Source organism: Alligator mississippiensis, chromosome 16 (assembly GCF_030867095.1).
Source record: "Alligator mississippiensis isolate rAllMis1 chromosome 16, rAllMis1, whole genome shotgun sequence".
Lineage (NCBI taxonomy): Eukaryota > Metazoa > Chordata > Crocodylia > Alligatoridae > Alligator > Alligator mississippiensis.
The window spans coordinates 1,374,466-1,393,672 of NC_081839.1; the positions used below are offsets into that span (position 1 = coordinate 1,374,466).

At 40.7% G+C, this 19,207-nt stretch overlaps 1 protein-coding gene across 1 annotated transcript; it reads right to left on the reverse strand.

Moving 5' to 3' along the window:
- Positions 1 to 2,834: 2,834 nt before the first annotated feature.
- On the reverse strand, positions 2,835 to 18,422 carry LOC106737317 (semaphorin-4E). The gene is made up of 13 exons (XM_019483962.2): positions 18,244 to 18,422; positions 16,184 to 16,243; positions 15,727 to 15,825; positions 14,828 to 14,927; positions 13,413 to 13,523; positions 11,833 to 11,984; positions 11,356 to 11,531; positions 8,631 to 8,787; positions 8,109 to 8,331; positions 6,941 to 7,056; positions 6,208 to 6,374; positions 5,989 to 6,041; positions 2,835 to 4,319 (listed from the first exon to the last, which is right to left on the reverse strand). The coding sequence occupies exons 1-13, from the start codon at positions 18,367 to 18,369 to the stop codon at positions 3,529 to 3,531; spliced, it is 2,331 nt and encodes a 776-aa protein (XP_019339507.2). The 5' UTR covers positions 18,370 to 18,422; the 3' UTR covers positions 2,835 to 3,528.
- Between the last annotated feature and the right edge of the window lie 785 nt (positions 18,423 to 19,207).

The window sequence follows — 19,207 nt, forward strand, 5'->3', positions numbered from 1 at the left end:
GACTCTTCACACTGACCCTGCCGCACCTGCAGCCTAATGACTTGCAGGGAAGAGAAGGCAGGAAACAGGACTTGCCGCTGCTCTTCTACTGAGCTTTCTGCACTATCTCCAGCAGGCTGCCAGTGGGGTTTCTGCATAAAGCAGCTGCTCTCTGGTACCATTTTCCTTCTGTTCCAACCCAGCCTCCAAACCTGCAGCATCACAACCACGCAGCTGCTTCCATCGGCTCAGAAGCAGCATAGTGCACAAAGTACAGCTATAGACTTGGGTCCTGCTGTGAACAGCCCTGTCTTATGTGTTATGGCCAAAGGAAAAAAAAAAAGATCACATTTTTCCTCTGACAGCAATGGCTGCATTAGAAGAGAAAAAGCCGTTCTGTCTGTATTCAGTTCTGGCACCTCCTTTTGCAACCCGGTCCAAGTGTAAGAGCACATGCACATGCTTAGCATTTGCTAAAGCAGGCAACAGTTGTGCAAGCTTCTCATATTCATACGTCTAGTGATGTCCTTAAACCTTGGCTCCTGGCAGGGAACTAGTCCCGACTTTCCCTCCAAACCCAGCACTGCCAATGCACTCGAGTCATGATCAAAAACAGTGCTGTTTTCTGGGCTTTCACAGTGCCTCAATCCTGACCTAACACTTCCCACTAAAACTAAAGCCAGGCCTCTCGTGAACAGACTGCCAATAGTGCTGAACTGTGTGGTGATTGGAGGAGTCCAATCCCATTTTTGCTTGTGATTTATTAGGTTGCCTACTTTAATAAGGAATTTCCCCAAGAGAGTTTTCGTTAATCTCTGCCAGTTCTGCACATTAATTTCTCCATGCCTTAATAGCTTCAAGACAATGCTGTTGCTTTCACCAAAATAGTAAGTTATGTCCGAGCAGTTTTACAAGGCAATGTGGGTGTAGCAGCCATTCTTCCAGCCCTATTCACGCCGAAGCCTTTGAGCAGACGACAAGCACCAGGACTGCCTGAACTAAGACCGTAAGCATTTTGGGGCGAGGGACTGACTTTTTGTTGCACTTTGATGCTGACCAGCCAGATGAGGCCGATACCTGATCTAAATAATATGTACCAAAAAGAACAGCAACAATGCCTTCACTCCTCACCTTCCTCCCTTTGCCACAGTAGCCCTCCCACCCGTATTTCCCAGGATTTATAGGAGTTATCTGGAGAGTTGTCATCTTTCTGATGCTGGGGGGCCCGGTGCTGAGAGGCTGTGGGCAGCTGCCAGTGTTATAAGTGGTGTCAGCTAGACCGATCTGAACAAGGTCAGATTTTATGGTGCTTGGAACAGGCTGCAGCCTTCAGCGCTGATACTGGGGGAGCTGAACCAGGGGAGGAAAAGATGGGAAAGGTTTCTTAGCGCACATGAAGCCACAGCCAGAAAAGTCTTGACAACTGGGGACTAGTGAGGGCAGTCTGGGTGCTGCTCTCATCCGCTGGACTCCAGGACTGACTCCCCTCACAGCGCCAGGGCTGAGTTCAATGCCAGCACAGGACTGAATTGTGCCCTTTCTGCTTTTGCTCCATTTTCTCTGCCCTTCTTCTGCACAACATGGCCACCAATGACAAAAGGACTAAAATAAACTGCACTGAAGACACCACTGAAAGTAGGGCACAATATCTTTCATATCGACCTGCTAACAGTGGGTTATCTATGGCTCTTCTTAGAAGCTAATTATTTTACACATTTAAATTAGGATAATTAGATCAGCAGGAATTGAACTGAAATCAGATGTTAGTAGCCTTATGAGGATTTTCTTTAACAGGGTTTTGTGCTCTATCTGTCCCTCCTCCTAGCGAGGAGGGGCGGGGGAAGTGTCCCCTGACCTGAAGAAAAGAAAAGAAACGAGATGAGATATTTTGATCACCACCCATGTCATTAATTACGCGGCCTTTGTCAAGTCTGCGCCATTAATCTTAATGGAGCTCTTTACATAAAGCCATTCAGAATATAGCCAAGAGCACACACTGCCAAAAGACAAACCGAATCCTGTTCAAATCACTGGCCAAGATACACACCTTTGGTCTAGCTTTTTGCATTTTACCGATACCTTGGGTGACTGCAGTCAGACAGTCCTCAGCAGTATGGTGTGCAAGCAGCTGTTCAACTTCCTCATTTTCAGCTGTCCATTTTTATATGCAGTTCTCATGTCCTCACCATGCTCCACATGACTTAGTCTTACACAGAAGGCAGAGTATTCCCACCTTTACATCCTTCCAAGAAAAGTGCCAATATTATTAATGCATTGATTAGTATCTGAAAAAATGCCAGACATAAGAGATCTGGGAAGGGAACTGAACAGTGCTCGCAGCTTTTAGAAAGTTTCAAGAGCTGGCCCCTGCTTCTGTGGTATTTGCATGTAACAGTATACATCAGAAGGCCTTGTACAACGCACATCTGTTTTAAAGATAGTCTGATCCACAGGAATAAGAATGCATGAAAAGAGAGATACTCTCACTCTCCGTGTAAAAACACTTCAATCCAGTTGTGTTACATAGTCAGAAGGGTATGTTAAATGACATTTACTTGGTCTCTTTTTTTCTATTTGGCTATAACGCACGCACCAAATTGGTTTCCAAGCATCCTTTTCAATTAATTTGAAAGTGGGTCTGATGGTACAGCAGGGCAGTACTTCTGCACGCTTTCCAGATGGACTTCAGCTTCCAGGGCTACTTGAGAACAGAGAAAACAAGCTGTGCATGTTTGGGAGTGCAGAACCGGCCTTACACTTTGTCTCTGGTGTGTGAGAGAGACAGAGAGAGCACAGCCTTTTGTTCGGGGATTTCAGTGCTGGAGATCCCAGATTATCCTCCAAACATGAAGACATTAGAAGCATTAATAAAAAAAAAAAATTGGTTCAACCAAATATGCTGAGCAGCCAAGGGTTTTGGTACCTGAATTCTGGCCATGCTCCAAGGCAAATCAATTCACAGTGGCTATGTGGTACGCAAACTGGGTCACAAGGCTTTTTGGGGTTGGGAGAGAGACATTGTAAAAGTCATTAAAAATTCATCAGCAACTTAAATTTAAAGCATCTAAAGTGCTTTGAAAAGGTGATAAAGTAAAGGGTTGGTGGTCAATGGTAGGAGCCTACAAAATGAGCTAGGAACTCTTTCTATCCACAGCTCTGACACTGATTCTCTCTGTGGCCATGGACAAGTTGTTTAACCTCATCAGGATAAGGAAGATAATAACTACGTCACAGGGACATTAGGAGACTTAATTAGTTCCTATTTGTAGATTACATCGATAAACTCTGAAGGTGAAGGCACTTTTTGAGCGCTAAGTATTATTATTAGATTCCGAAGTGTTAATTTCTATAATGGTGCAGGAGAACACAACAGTAAAGGCTCAGTAACAACTGCAGAAATGTTTATTCTTGCAATGCCACCATGTCAAAAGGGTACTGGAAATGGATTTGATGGGGTTTTTTCCAAAAGCAGTAACTGGAAATGGGCTTCTGTCATGTACAATATTGCTCGTCTCAGTGAATTTGGGGCTCCTGACTCCAACCCAAACTTTACAACCCAGATTCCTTCGTAGGAAATGCCACGTCATCTTGAACCAAACAGTTTTGTGAGCCGCAACTTCCAGGTACCTTTTTTGTGAGACTGGTGTTGTGTTGTACATTTGTACTGCATTTATCTTCTGAGAGGGAGTACACAAGTGGGATCGATTCATTAGAAGCGGAAGTATTAGTTTGTATGGCCAAATTTCTTCTCGCAGCGCCTGGCCCATCTGTTGCCAAAGCTGGATCTGCTGAACAATCGACATCCGCTGTTTTTGAGCTTCCTTCTCGGCCCTTCCACGGCAAACGTAAATGCCCCTTGCAAAAGTTCCAAACTAGCAAGCACAAAAAAAGAAGTGCAAAACCTGCTCCCAGGATTTTTACAACAAGGTCCTCTTTTTGGTCTTCCAGAGCTTTCATTTTTGCTGGATCCTTCTGCAAGGATGATGGCACCCAAGGCTTAGTATTCGTGGTTGCTGTTTTATCATTTAGTTGGTTTGTTGTATAACTTTTAGGAAGAACGAAAGCACTCTCTTGCTGGCTATAAAGGACATAGCTAGCCACAGCAATAGGGAATTGTTTCCCGTTGGCTCTCTCTACAGACTGACACGCGTAGAATCCAGCATCGGCTCCTGTCACATTAAATATAATTATTCCTCCATCGTAAAGCAGGTATTTAGAATCTTCTGCCTGAAGTCTCCTCCCGTTGAACTTCCACACTGCGCTAGCCAGGTTGGACAGGGTCACACATTTAAGATTAATATGGCTTCCAAGGATAACGGGATACCTTCCAACATTGTTTCCTGAAATCGTGAATGTTACTTTAATTAAACACAACCAAGTCTTAATTTAACTTGCATGGCTGAACATATGCTTGGAGTGACATCAACTTTAAACAGCACAACAAGGAGGACTGTTTTAAGGTATAGGAATGGAAAAAAGGAAATCCACAGCTCTGTCTCCTATGCTTCTGCCAGAGAGCAAAATAGGAGAATGTGCGTCTTGCTGGCCCTATTCCAGTCATATTTAATAGACTGAATATGTGCCTGGAATTCAGAAACTTCCAGGTTTTAATTCTGACTTTGCCACACGATCACGTGGTATGCAGTTTTGAGCATGTGTTAGTGTCAACCCCAGTAAAGTGATGTAGCTTCATAGAAGCGTTATTAGATTTAGACTGTACTTGTGCAATGCTTTAGGGATATAAAACGATATATAAGCACTCTTCGACTAGCACCGTATGCTACTGTCCCACAACATGCATTAGCTATGAGTTTTCAGTGCAAAGTTTACAAAATCAGGGCCTGAAAGAAAGCACTAAGGATTTTCATCTTGGATTCTCTCTGTAAATCAGGAATCCTTAATCCTTTCGCAGTTTAAAGGCTTTATTATACTTTAATATTCCCCTTTCAACATCCACAGCCAAACTAAAACTTGTGACATTTTTGCAATTTCAATATGATCACCATGCACTGACAAAACTGAAGTCAAATGAACATGAATTAAAAAAAAAGAACAAGAAAAGCAACAACACTTCAAGTCCATGTATTATTTGATTATAGCAGTGGTTCACGGGCTGAAGAGCTTGGCCTTTGCCTGAGGACTAAGAATACGTTCAAAATTTGGCTTTATTCCAGAACAAATGCTCTGCTGAAATCTAATCATCACCTAATGCATACCAATAGTATGTCATCTTTCAAGCACAAGGCTACAGGCCACTCTTGTATCTAGGTTCGAAAGCTTCGTTAAGGAAGCTGGGAGAGTCGCAAAGTAGAGAAGGCAACGGTGAGCTTTATGTAGTTAAAACAGCAGCTCCTGGCAGCCAGAAAGGCCCGTCAACTTATTAACATACAATCTTTTCATTTTCTCTAAAACATTGAACTGCTGTTTGCAAACAGAAACAAAATTAAGCAGTCTAGAAAAGTCACTGGAAAAAGTTGTCAGCTCTGTTTTCACAGTAAAACTAACTTGTTTCCTAATCTCTCTTTAAAAATTAATTATAAATGAATCCTTTACATCTCTCCCTTCACTGCTGTTGCTAAAAAATGTTGATTATTTGAATGTTACTTCTGCCAAGCCATACCAAGTGCCAGTCACAGTGATAGTTAACAAAACATCTTATAGTCCATATGTCACTTTGCAGCTTGAGAGGGGGAATACCAACCAGCTCCAAAATCACAGGCCATGTTTACACTTCCCCTGAGATGAATGGTTTCATTATGAACTAAAATATCTTGATCTCAAGTTCAAAAGGGTTAAGAACAGGCAGGAGGTAGCAACTCAATGTTTTTTTTTGCCTTTCGTGGTTCAAAAAGCCCACTCACTTTTAACCTTGGACTGTTTGAAATATAATTTAGCTAAGAGATCAAACATTTCAATGACCATAGATATATGACGTATAGGGCAGATTACTTATTTTCATTTTGTACAGTGTTTCAGAAGTGTTTTCTTAAAAGGTAAATATTCACGTACCTAAACTAGGACATTTGGAAACATCCCCATATTTAATGCTCTGGATTAAATTCCTGAAAGAGAGATTAATAAGAAATACATTATGAGGGTTTAAAAACTTTCATTTCGTAAGCTCTCGGGTTCGGCCTGGTTTTGCCTTATAGACTGTTGGAGCAGTATTTCGAAAGCAAGATAAGTCTCAGCTCTATTATAGAGCTGAAGTAAAATATCTTTACTTACTGCATGTCACCAATCTGCTTAGCCACAGGAACACAAGCAGCAGAAGCCTGAGACCACGCACAGTAGGGATCCCTCGCCAACACACAATCCAAGCAGTGTTGATACTGGTGGCAGAGTGAAACAGGAACCTGAACCACTTGGGATGGAGACCCCACGTACAGCAGGCCCTACAAAAGCAGGATATTGAGTGCTTACCTATGTTCTAGCACTGCTTAGGTTTTAAAAGTTTGTTAAACACATGGTGGCCATTTCTGATTTTTAATAATAAATTAATTATATCTTTTGCAAGAACAGATTATGACATGGTTAAATAAAGATCGTGTGAATATACACAGAGCTCTACAGAACGCATGAAAAGACAAGAGTGCCTGACCTGACCAGACTCATGTCTATGAATACTCTGGGAAGTGCTGATGAATACATGAATGCTTGTTTCTGTTGTTTCGATGTACACAAGAGTCTTATTGTCACAGACAAAAACTTGAATTTTTGTGATTATTTGGACAGGCATCTAGCTGGGGTCGTCTGACCCCAGCGCTCTTTCCTGCCCAGGCAGGGGGTCTGACTCGATGATCTGTTGAGGTCCCTTCCGAACCTAACATCTATGAATCTATGGTTCAGTGCAGAGCAGAGCTTTTTACAGAACTTGGGGAAGTCAAATGACCAGTGTAAAATACGTCTGAGGCATCTCAAAACAGCACAAACTTTGCATAGGCACCAACAGAAGTTTTACCTTCCTGGAAGAGAGCTTGAGAGACTGTACAGGCTCAGGAGACCGAAACAGCTGTCTCTCTTCCACAATGAACATCTCTCCATTGCAGTTAAGACCTTTATGCAAATATCCATTATCTGTGTAAAAGGAAATGCACTTTTAAGGACAAATGTGTGCAAACATAACAACAACATCTTCAATTTTAAAATTAATCAGTCTTTTCTATTGCTTTAGGCAAGTCTTGGAGATAGGAAAGCTCCACGTTATTCTATATCAATTTTTTTTTTTTTGCTCATCGTTCTGTAAAGAAGTAGTGATGATTTATCTCAGAAAAGCAGGATTTTGATTTTGGAAGATTTCGTTACATTCCTCTAAATATGGAAAATTTCCAGAGACCTTTTATTATCTAACACTTCATCCAGGAGCAGGATGGAAATTCCAGACTAGCAAGTCAGCTTCTACACACCAAGCACTTAAGCAAAAATCTCATCCTTTCCTCCAAGAAATTCCCAGCTCTTATACCCTTGACTAGAGGTCCTCTCATCCCGAGTGAGAGTCACGTGTGCTGGGAGACAGCACAAGGCCTGTACGCAGCTACGGTCCTATGGAAGACCTTTTGAGAGCCTGACCACATTTCTATTACAAATCTTTTGAAAGTACTGAAATAAATGCCACCTTCTTATAAAATTATACCTTAGAAACGTTTAAGAAGAAAATGGCATCATATTGAAGGCTTCCTGACAGGAACAAAAGAGTGCAAAGAAAAAAAAAAGTCTTAAATAATGCTAATAACAAGGAAGCAAGGACAAGGGAACGTCATTCAAATGCCGCAATAACTATAAGCAATGGCCACAGTTCAAAGCACTTAAGTCCCACTGCCTTTAAGTATTAAGTGTTTTGCTGAACGAGACAGATTTTGCCCTCACAAAACAGAGACTATCTAGCACTAGGGAAGTAAAGCAAATTAGACAAGTAATTAGAGAAGAGAGATGTAATACATAAAATTTCCCGTCGTCTTGCTATTTGATGTATTGCTGTATGGTAAATTAAGATGAAGAACTTGTGTTGCATGAATAAGGGCTGGTGGGACCCTTGTACTTTTTAAAAGCTCAGGAATAAGTTCTAAAACAAAATAGATTTTAGACCTATAAAAAATTCAGTTTCTTGTTTCTAAAAGAAAACCACTTACCTGTTCCTATAAACATAACGTCGTATGCTTTTTTATCTAGGCCAGCGATTCTTTCTACTACAATCCTGGTATAATTTGAACCTCTTTTCAGTAGCACTGGCCAGTTACCAACTGGGTTTACAACATTATCCATTAGCGGGTGGTCTCTAGCAAACTGCAGAATCTTGTCGGGCAAATCAAGTGAAATGTTGTATCCAAAACTTCGGGCAAAATTATCAATACACTAGAAACAACATACAACAAAGCTGATTACAAAGCTGATTGATTACATTATATGTTTGTAATTGATAATTTAGCCAATGTACAAGACAACTATTTACTACGCTCTAAACTTTTGTCCCTAGAGTGACATTCATCCAGGTACTGAGAACCAGCTTTTCCGCCCTGTTGTGGCATGGAGTAGGGAAAATGGCATATCAGAGGGACTAACGTGGACCCAGACCTGGGTTGGGGGGAAAATTAGACTACAATGAACCAAACAAAAAGAGTTTCATTTAAACAGGAAAATAAAGTAGTATTTACAGCCCCAGGACGTGGAATTGGCACTTCGCCCCCGTACACCACCCATTTGACGTGGGAATGCTCCATAGTTACTGGTCCTTTGTAGTTTCCTTTGGAGAAAACTTCCTGAATCGTTTCCATACTGTACGCACACACGGACGAAATGTCCAGTCTTCCCCTTGGAGGGTAAAAAGAAAAAGATGTGTTACATGACCTTTTATTGTGTAAAGGAAGGCTGTAAAACACAACTCGCTTTTCACACTATTTTCTTATCAGATTTACTGAAAATATATCTGTGAACAAAAACATCTTTTCTTGTTCTTGGGATTCACAAAGAAGGGCTTAGAACGAGGGTAGTTTGTACAGGATTTTGTTATTATCCTTCGTTATTATTATCCTTTCATTGTTATCTGCCAAATCAATCCAAACAGCCTAGGAGATGCACACCTTAGACGAGTTCTTTGCACTGATAACGACCGGTGGCAGCAGCCAGGCAGGCCTAAGGATCACGGCTGGGCAGCATCTACTGGGCCTTCTCCCTTCTGGCTCTCTGCTTTTTATACAGAAAATTCTCCCCTCTCCTTTCAGTCCTTGCATCCAATTTTAGTATTTTCAAAGCTCTGGAACGGCTTCAGTCACACCCGTGTAAATCAAGCAAGTCAACGGAGTTACCCTAGAGTTACACATATTAACTGAACGCAGCATGTGCTCCAATCCCTGATCCTTGCAGAAAACGCTTGTAGCAGCCCTGGCCCTTAGAAACCAGGCTATGTAAATAAGAAGATCTGTTGAACTGTATTCAACAATGCTGAGTGTTTATTTCTACAAGCTAAAGGAGAATATTTTGTGATTTTTAACATGACTCCCATGCAGATTTGTATGTGTAAGCACATGCCGGCACAGACCCTGCAGTGAGATAAATAGGGGTGGTGCAAGTTACAGAGGACAGATACTGACCTGGAAACAGGAGTGTGGCAAACACGCACCACTCTAGATAACTTCCACTGCAGACTTCTGAAGTCAGCAGAAGCCACCAAAGCTATCCCCTCGTGCTTACTTTGTGACTTGTGGCCATTGATCAGCAAACTCTGACTGCTCGTGTACACTGCTTATGCCCCTTCGTGTATATATATATATATATATATATATATATATATATATACATATACATATATATGTGTGTGTGTATGTGTATATACACACACACACGCACACCTATACATGTATGTATATATGTATATAAGTGAAATCAAGCAAACCTTGACGTGTTTTACACGTAACAAAATATCCGGGAGGCCTGTTTTTATTTTCACAAAACACTATCATAGACAGTAGGCCTTGACAGATGCTGCTTTTGGAATAAGGGTACTTCAGATGGCAATGGTTTCCTTTCAGTAGGGCACTGCTTATCATGCCCCTTAGAGTGCCAGCTGTTTCATTTAGTAAAGGAAGCAGCAGTGGAAATGAAGGCTTCGATCTAAGTGCTAAATGATGTCATTTTCATTTTCTCCACCAACTGGAGGGAGCAAGCATAACCCCAAGTGTCTGAACTAGGATTAGCCTTCCATTAAAAGCTTTGGCCCCCATAACACAAACATCTACCTTCCTAAGATGGTAATGTTGGCTCAGCTGGACGGCATGTAAGTGAAAAGAAGTGCAGTCTACTGAAATACGTGGAATGGCTGATCAATTCTTACTCTTAGTCACAGACAAATGGTTGCAATCAGGCCAATAACACTAAAGAGCTCATTACTCAGTTCTGAGTGGCATCTGCACTCACAGGAGACAGCCACAACCAGAAGGAAGGAAGTGAACATATAGTCTTCCTATTCAAAATAGTTCCTGGAATTGCTAGGGCACTTGCTGGAAGCAATAGATCCAAACCTATGACCCAAATGACTAGGAGGAAGTAAACAAGCTATGCACACAAATCCTTTTACCCAAGGTCTCAGGCCTCACAAGCAAACAAACACACGGGGGCAGTCCCTACCCCAGTGACAGCATGTTGTTCACCCTTACAGTAACCAGACTCCTTTGCGATCTGGTGTCCGTATAGATATTACACACGCACTTACATGCACACACCATCACTGGTGCTCCAGTGCTTGCTATCAGTCTGTCGACCAAAATGTACCCTCTGGGAATACCGATATCTTATCACTCTGCGACACGCTGTGCTAGCTACGTGTGCTCTAGCTCCTGAACCAGAAACAATACAGCACAGTGCACGGGCCAATAAACCCTGCTAAGAAGCTTTGCACAAGTATTGCACTAACATGGCTGTAAGGCTTCTGGTTTGGAAGCCAGTGCTCACCAACCTGCCTTGTCTCATACAGATGTACTTCGAATGTCTTGCACTCCTCGCTGAACACAGACACTAAAATAAAAATTAGGTAAAAGGAATGCATCAGGGCACAGACATGGGGGAGCTCCACCTTGTAGCTATGGGGTAACTGGGCCCACCCTGCCCAGGCTGAGGACAGTCAAAGTGTTCTTGGTCCCAAGAGACACTACTGGCCAAGATGTTGATCTTTAGTGCACCGAAAATGAAATATTTATGAAAAAATGCCTGAGGGAGAATTTTCTTTGGGAAGAAGCAGTTTGATGCAATAGCAATTAGAGTGCCAGAATACTTTTACATTCGAGTTTACAACAATTTTGAAACAAATCCAGGTACATAGATGCAACATCCATTTTGAAAAACTGCTTCAAAATATCAGTTATAGATGCATTTCTTGTATCTTACCATTGTTGAGTAAATATCCCATAAAAAATTGTTTCTTGCCAGTCTGCTCTCTTAAGTAAAAAGACATCCTGAAGAATATTAAACTGGAAATTTAATTCTGGAACAGAACAGACAAGTCTGGATTTCAAAAATGTTGTCCATCTTTTTTGTAATATGCGTTTTCCTCCAAGATCACCCTGTATAAAGGAAAAGTACCAGCACTGTAGACAAACATCATTTCACTCCCATAAACAGGCTGGATAATACTAACACAGCCAAGGGTTTGGCCAGCCGGCCTCTATAAACCTCAGCGTTCAAGGCCAATGAAGAGAGATTTGAATATCACAGCGACTTGAAAATCTGTTTCAGAAGAGACAGACTAAAGTGAACAAAGTTCAGTAATAGAAGGCGGATGGTACAATTTGCTCACTTTGGTTTGAGGAGTCGTCTAAAATATTTGTATACTTAAAAACAAATGACCTAACCACCAAGATTCACCTTGCAAACACGAGCAATTCTTGACACAAGAGGCTTGTCGTAGAATTCAAATTCAACAGCAGTTTCAGTGAAGAACACATACATTTTATCATCATCTCCATCTGGATTTGATTCACTTTCCTTCACTATATCCATATGGACAAAACTGGGCTCTGAAATATTTGAACACATAATGCTCTCATTTTTCTAATGTAGAAAGCAACATGACTATCAAACATTATTAAAAATGGAGTAAAATAATGGGTTTTTTGGAACAGTAGACAAGGAAAATACTGGAAATAACCTATAAGATCACAGACAATATTTATTATAGATCCTATCAAAAGATTAAAAAAGGTATGTCTGCATGAGTGAAAATGGACTGTGGATTGCCTTTCTATGTTAATCCTTAGCTGATACAGTATTAAGCAGTCCTTCTTTTAATAATTGATCTCTGTTTAGAAGCTCAAATTTTCTACCCAGAGAGAAATCAGCAGGCATTCATTTCATGAAGCAAGAAGTATGCTGAAACTCACATTAATTTATTTTTATTTTTATTTTTTTAACAAAGAGGAAATGTATTAGCACTAATGCTACACGAGAACTTTTGTTTCCTCAAGTAAAGGTTTATGGGTTAATCTGATTTCTTTCCCAGTGTTACGAAGCAAGGAATGCATGGAATAAAGTGCTTTTGTGAAAAATAGCAAAGCTAAAATACTAGAAATGCCATTCCACAAAAGCGTGCACGTGCCTAGAATGGGTGTAGGTTTTGATGTCTAGAGAGTTTATAATATACTTTTGCAAGATGAAGTGAGTTAAAAATAAGAGCAATAATCTCAAACCTCAGGCAAACTGGTGAAAGCAAGGAATTCAAAATCAACATTTGATTTATTTATTTTTTTAGCAGTTTAGTCTTTTCTTAAATTTAGGACACACAAAAGTTTATGTACTAAACTGTACCAGCTCCCACAAAAGTGGTTTGAGAACTTAAGTGTTGAACAAGCATCAAAATCCATTCGGACGCGTGCCTACTTGCAGTCTGTTTGCTTGTACTCTGCTAAGCGGTAGAAGTTAGTACGCTTTGCTGGTTTGTCTCAGCAGATTTTTGTGAAAGGGGGCGAGTTCCTACAGGATAGCTTCTACAGAGCAGGTGATATGTGGTAAAGAAAGCCCCATGCCTTTTTACTCCATGGTAAATCACTTGTTATGAAATCTCATTACAATTTCTGCCTTGCTGTGATACTTATTTAATGACCAGAAAAACTTTGCTTTTTAATATCTTTCATATTCATAAATACATTTTAAACTGGTATTGAACAAGACTGAATGCAATTATGACTCAATATTTGGTTGCTATACTCCCAGAATCATAACCTATATCACTTTTTGACAAATATCTCAAGAATGGCAGGTGCATTTATAGTAAGATTTAAATGATGTTCCAGTTTATAAATGACAGTAACAAGCATTGGACATCAGCACTCTGCATTGTGAAGAAAAATGCATGTAGTTCTATTTTTGTCTATTTTTTTAAAAAAAAGGTCAAGCAAGGTGGAAATTTGTTCTCTGGAAGGGCTAAATCGCACACAAAAACTTCTTACCATTTAGCCATGACGTTTTAAAGTCTGTCCGCAAATGATTTCTCAAACTGCGTCGTATGATAGGCTCAGTACCCAAGAAATTGTTTGAAGTAGCTGAATACAATTCACCATCTGTAAATTTAGTGGAAAAGTGCATAGAATCCTTACTTCCGTCATCAGTGAAAATGAGTATATTACATGCAAATGTAAACTGAAGAGTGCATGTGACCACAATTTTTTCTCCTGATAAGTCCTGCGAAGTGCTGAGTGCCCTGAACTCCAAATGCCTTTACCGGGAGTTGTGGGTACTCAGAAGCATGCAAGATTAGGTCCTGAAGACAGTAAGAAGTTAAGCACTTCCTTTGTTTTCTCAGCTTTGTAGACATTTGTATTAAATGAACTGAAGGGCAGCTTGCTGGAAATTTTGAGCTGCTTGATTGTAACTGAAATGCTCTGAATATGTAACTTCTATACATAGTCACTGTTCAGAATATCTGTGTATTCCTAGGGTAGGTATTGAGAGCTTTAAAAGGAAAATGCAAAAAGCTATTGCTCTGGCAGTTCTCTATTCATCCTCATTACTACCTGACATCAATAATAATTTATGGTGAACCACATACACAAAACAGCATCCCTCTTAGGCAGCTTCATATATAAAAAGAAACAACCAAGTATCTCCAAACATACTAAGAATGCTCTCTTCTATCGCTGCTCAAAGATCACCTCTTTCAAGTAACTGATTTTTGTCGGTCCCATGACCAATCACTTGAACAGGTTTCAGGGTGTGCTGTGCACGGGCCCAAGAGATGATAGCACAGATAAGAGCCAATGTAGACTTAAAATCCCAGCAAGATCACAAGGTAAATATTTGAAAGCACTTAAAAACATAGGTAACAACGGGCAAAATGTTCCATGAACAGCGAAAGCCAGTAATGGCTAGGAGGAGTCTCAAAGAAGTGTCCGAGGGAATCCATCTGGCAATTCCAAATGTTGCTGAGAGACACTGACTCGGGTTGCAAAAATGGTTTTTATCCACGAAGGAAAATCTCTTCCATGTGGCTTTCTGACGATCCCATCTGAAACATTTCACCTTGGCTTTATGACCTTGAAATTCATTTGGTCTTAGGAATTCAGAAGTAAGCAGTTAGATTAAAGAAAGTCAGATATGGCCAAAAGATTCATACAGAGAAAATCAGCACTGCATCCTTCTGAAAACCCCCCGATATCAATGAGCCAATGGGGCCAACAAGCAAATGTATATTTAGCTGCATTAAAATAATTCTGTCTCGTTTTGCGGATGATAATGTCATCTGCATCCTACTCTCAGTCTTAGAGAACAAATGAGGTGATAGTATTTTATGAATAAGAGTAAGCAGAGTAAGGATTAGTATCTGACAGATGCAGCTGGCTAGCTTGCATGGCAGTCCCACACATACCGACTAGTAGAGAAGCATACTTCAGAGTTGGTTCAAAAGGACACTTTCCTTTGCTGTCTTCAGCTTTCCCTTGCAGGTGAGCATCTGTACTGTTGAATACCTGTTGTAAAGAGCCATTACCACAGAGTAAAACTCTTTCTGATCAAATGAAATGATTGACACAATTTCTATTAAAGGAGAAAAACCATGGTATGAATAGGTCAATGTGGATATTTGTACAAAAATGTACTTGGTCAGTATTTGCCAATGAAGAATTCAATAATGAATTATGAAAGCGCCTTATCACAGGTTGGCTGTCCCTTTCAGGGGAATCAGGGCCTAGTCTCCCAGTGATGAGGATAGCCTAAATATGTTATATTTGTGGGTATACATCTGGCTATACATGCTCTTCTACGCAGCAAGGAGCAAAATTCATATTTGGTGCAAGTGAAGCTCTCAGTCTTTACAAGTAGTCTGCTATTGCCTTATTGCTAATGAACTATATTCAAACAAAAAGTTCATCTTTATAGATGCTTTTGACACAGAAATGGCATACAACCAATTTACAGCTTATTGTTAACATTTTACTATTCACGCAGTGTCAGCAATGATGTAGGCACTCAGCTGATATGTAATTCCATATATGTGTACACAGATAAGGCCACACCACAAGAAATGGCCATGACTGTTTGCAGAAGTAAATGTTTCTGCTGAGATGACAGAAGATACACAAGCCATGAAGCAAGCATGTAATGCGGTTACCCAACTTGTTTCAGAATGACCAAACATGTAGTAAAATAATTACTATTAATTTTCAAGTGGGACATTATTTGGAAATATTCTTTAAAATTGCCTTACTATTCAAACAATTTTATAAGTCTGCAATTAAAACCAGCACTTAAGCCGATCAAAAGGCTCACCATGTAATCACAAGCTGGGTGAAATGCATTGGTTCCACAAACATATAGGTTGGTATCATTTATCTTATGGAGGAGGAGGATGTAGTTTTGGCATTCCACCTGAAACAGCAAAAAAAAAAAGAAGAAAGAGTAAACTTAGATATTTTAGCAGCCTGTGCATGAATGTCCCAGGGGTCTTCAGAAAAAGCAAAATGTACAGAGTATGTCCAAATCCACTAGAGTTGAACTCAACAGATAAAAAGCAACAAAGAGATATTATATTTTAAAATATTAAAAAATATAAACAGTATTTCCCTCAATGACAAATTGATATAGTACTGTATGCGCCTGACTCAAAAAAGCACATAAGAACAGGTGTCATCTTGAGCATGAGCAAGCCTATTCGTTTCAGCAGTACTCAGCGTGATAGCTAATACCAACTCAATAACTCATTCATGAAAACAAACGCTGTACCTACTTTGCCCTTTCCTCTGCGAATGCAATCCTGCTGTCTATCTTGTGAACTGAACCAGTACACCTGAAATCCAAAAAACAAACCGCATTTGGTACACTGCATTTTTGGGTCTAAAATTCCAAGTATGAAATGAAAACAAAATACATTTGAAATTTAATTTTGTTGAGGGAGAAAAACCAGATTCTTCTCTGTGGCTGTCCCCCCTGCAACAGAACTGGGGTCGTTCTGCTCTGTAAGGAGAGGGGACTAGAGTTAGTGACCACAGAAAGACATGTATTTGGTAGTCAGTGCTACCTGCAAATACACACACGACGGAGCCCACACAGAGCGAGGCGCATGAGCTGTGGTTTTGGTAAAAGAAGAGATGCTTCAGAATCAGATGTGTAAGTCCTTGCTTCAAATTCTCGGACCGCTTTCAAAAGAACACAAAGCCCCGGTTAGTGGCGACCCCCCCGCTCGGGCTGGCGCTGGCCTTTGTGGAAACTCTGAGAGCTCTCACAAATGGACATGGACAGCTAGAAACACATTTTATACATTCATTGCATATGATGACACCCCTTGAGCCACGTGGTGATATTGTAAAGAGCAGGTTTCCCCTGTAGATCCTGCAAAATATTCAAATGCTGTCATCAGCTGCTCTGTGTTGACAGGCTGCCCGCAGGCTTTCAGAGCCCTACCGAGGATGAAGCGAGCGTCGCCACACTCGTATGCTGGAAGCACGAGGGCCAGAAAGCCAGCGACAGGTAGAGTGGTCAATGCCAATAAGACCTCAGGTGCCCGAAGGAGGGCTGTATGGGCATTCGGAGATGATGTCGAGAGTCCTACTGACCCACTGCAGCTCTGCAGAGGCACCTACAGCCAGATCCTGTTCTACCTAATTAGGCACCTAAGTATAATCCAGGTCCACCCTGAGTTTCTAAAAAAGAGTGAATGCAAAATGTAGCTGAGCCCTCCTCCTGCTTGCTGTGACTTTATCTTCAAGCTGAATAAGTGGCATGGTACAAAAGTGAGCACATTCATGTTTTCTCAGGAATTTGAATGGGCGGGGGGAACAGGATCACACATCTCAGAAACCTTGCAGCTTGCACAATGTCCTCATCAGAAGGCATGTCCTTCACATCTCATGCATATTTATACCCTCTCATAACATTTTTTATTCTTTCATTTCTACTCTTGTAAATTATTTACATAAAAATGCCAAATCATGAAATGTGTTTCATGAGAGAGGATGCTAAAAACAAAAAGCATTAAATCCCTTTTGTTTCAAGTCAGTGGAGCTGTGGGTGCTCAGTACCTCTAAACATTAAGCTATTAAGTCTACAGCACAAATCAGTACTGCACACAGCTGCACAACAGGAAAAAATAGTGTTGCCCAACAGAGCAAAGACAGAGTGGGCTGAAGCCTTTATCACTGTGAATGCTTCATGGAGCAGCTATGGCATGGTTTTTACAAGGAGACATGAAGAAGGGCTAGGCAGGCACCGAATGATACATAATACTATCTTGAACAGAAACAGTGGCTTACTCTGGACTTAAGAAAACATTTCAATAAAATAATATATTGTGCTATTTTGGGACTTTGTTCCATACGTAGGCTCTGGCAGGTTGTGAGATATTCTAGTCAAGAGATCGCTCGGGGGTTAAGCGATAGCACTGTGCTTCTATCAATGGCATGGAGACTGTAGCCTTTTTATCACTAAATAAGATGATTTGGGGCCTGACCCTACAAAAAGGGAAACCAGTCTAGAGAGGCTCTGAGAGACGAAGCGATGCCAACAGCGCTCTACACTTTGCGTGGTCAAGGCAGCAAGCAAACACAAGGGCCCTACTTTTTCGAACAAGTCCACATGCATTTCGTTTGTTGGTCTCAGTTCTGCGAATTCTGACTCGTAGGAGCAATCGTGAGTTAGCCCGCTCTCAGGATTGGATGCCTCAATCCTACTAACAGTTTTAAGATGTGAAATAGTGACGCTTTGATATATTTAAGATGAAAACTTAGATGATGCCCAATCAACGTAACACTAAGCAAAATATTTTTTAAAGAAGCAAATTGTTTAGCTTACGCTGCCTTTCTCTATGGAGATGTCCTCTAAATCAAGAGCCAATACAGCATCTCTGGCTCCCACAAATAAGGTACCAGTTTCTTCATTCACCAAGAGAGTGGAAAAATTGGACAATCCATGTTTCATAAAAGTTTTGATGTTTCCATCTAAAAACAAAGAAACTTAAAGGTTATTTTTAAAACTATTTAATGCTAGAATACCATTGCCATCACATCCTAAGTAGCAATGAGAAAAAGGCTTTACAAGCTTTCCTGGATTGTGCTTTAAATCATTTTCAGTTGTGTACCAATGTTGCGTTCCCCACGTTGCACAGGAAAATAAACCACGCAAATCCATTACTGGTTACATGCTGCGATCCCTACCCACTAGGTTTAATCGCAAAAATGCACGGCAATTTGTGCGAGGGTACAGTGGTATCAAGCTATTTCTCTTCACAAAGATCACAAAAGGTCTACATGAAAAGGGAAATTCTTCTCTGTGTGTCAGGTTTCACAAGTTTAGCAGGCGTGTAACGTGCTAGTATTTGGATGGGGTATGTAACCGAGGGATGGCAAACCCCGTGTGTGTCCCCAGAAGGTGGTACCATCTTTCAGACAATATATAAAACTCAATGTATGGCTGTGAACACCTTTTAACCATCACATTTTTCAGGAGATTGGGTCCATAATGCTGTCACCTAGGCCAGATGCTTACTGTGAAAATGAAGAAGCTCTTGTATTAGGTCAGCTAGTAATCATGTCATATCTAGCGCGCACAGAACTGTACTACTTTTCAGCATCCATTTTTACCTGCAAATATTATCACACTTACTTTGGTATTTTACTGTTTTTCTGGGAATGCAGTTTGGGATAGATGTTTCTGCCTCTTGCATTAATCCATAAAAAAGATAAAGACAAAGGACAGCAGAGGTCCCGCTCATCTTGAGAAATCCAATTAGACTACAAGGTATCTCCACTTTTAATTC

Excerpts from the sequence above, each read along its gene's own strand:
- LOC106737317 (XM_019483962.2), bottom strand. The coding sequence starts at position 18,369 with ATGAAACATGGATTGTCCAATTTTTCCACTCTCTTGGTGAATGAAGAA. Across the intron at positions 8,788-11,355 it reads GGGATATTTACTCAACAATG|GGGAAGACTGGACATTTCGT; the intron begins GTAAGATACAAG and ends TTACCCTCCAAG. Across the intron at positions 8,332-8,630 it reads CAATTCCACGTCCTGGGGCT|TGTATTGATAATTTTGCCCG; the intron begins GTAAATACTACT and ends TGTTGTTTCTAG.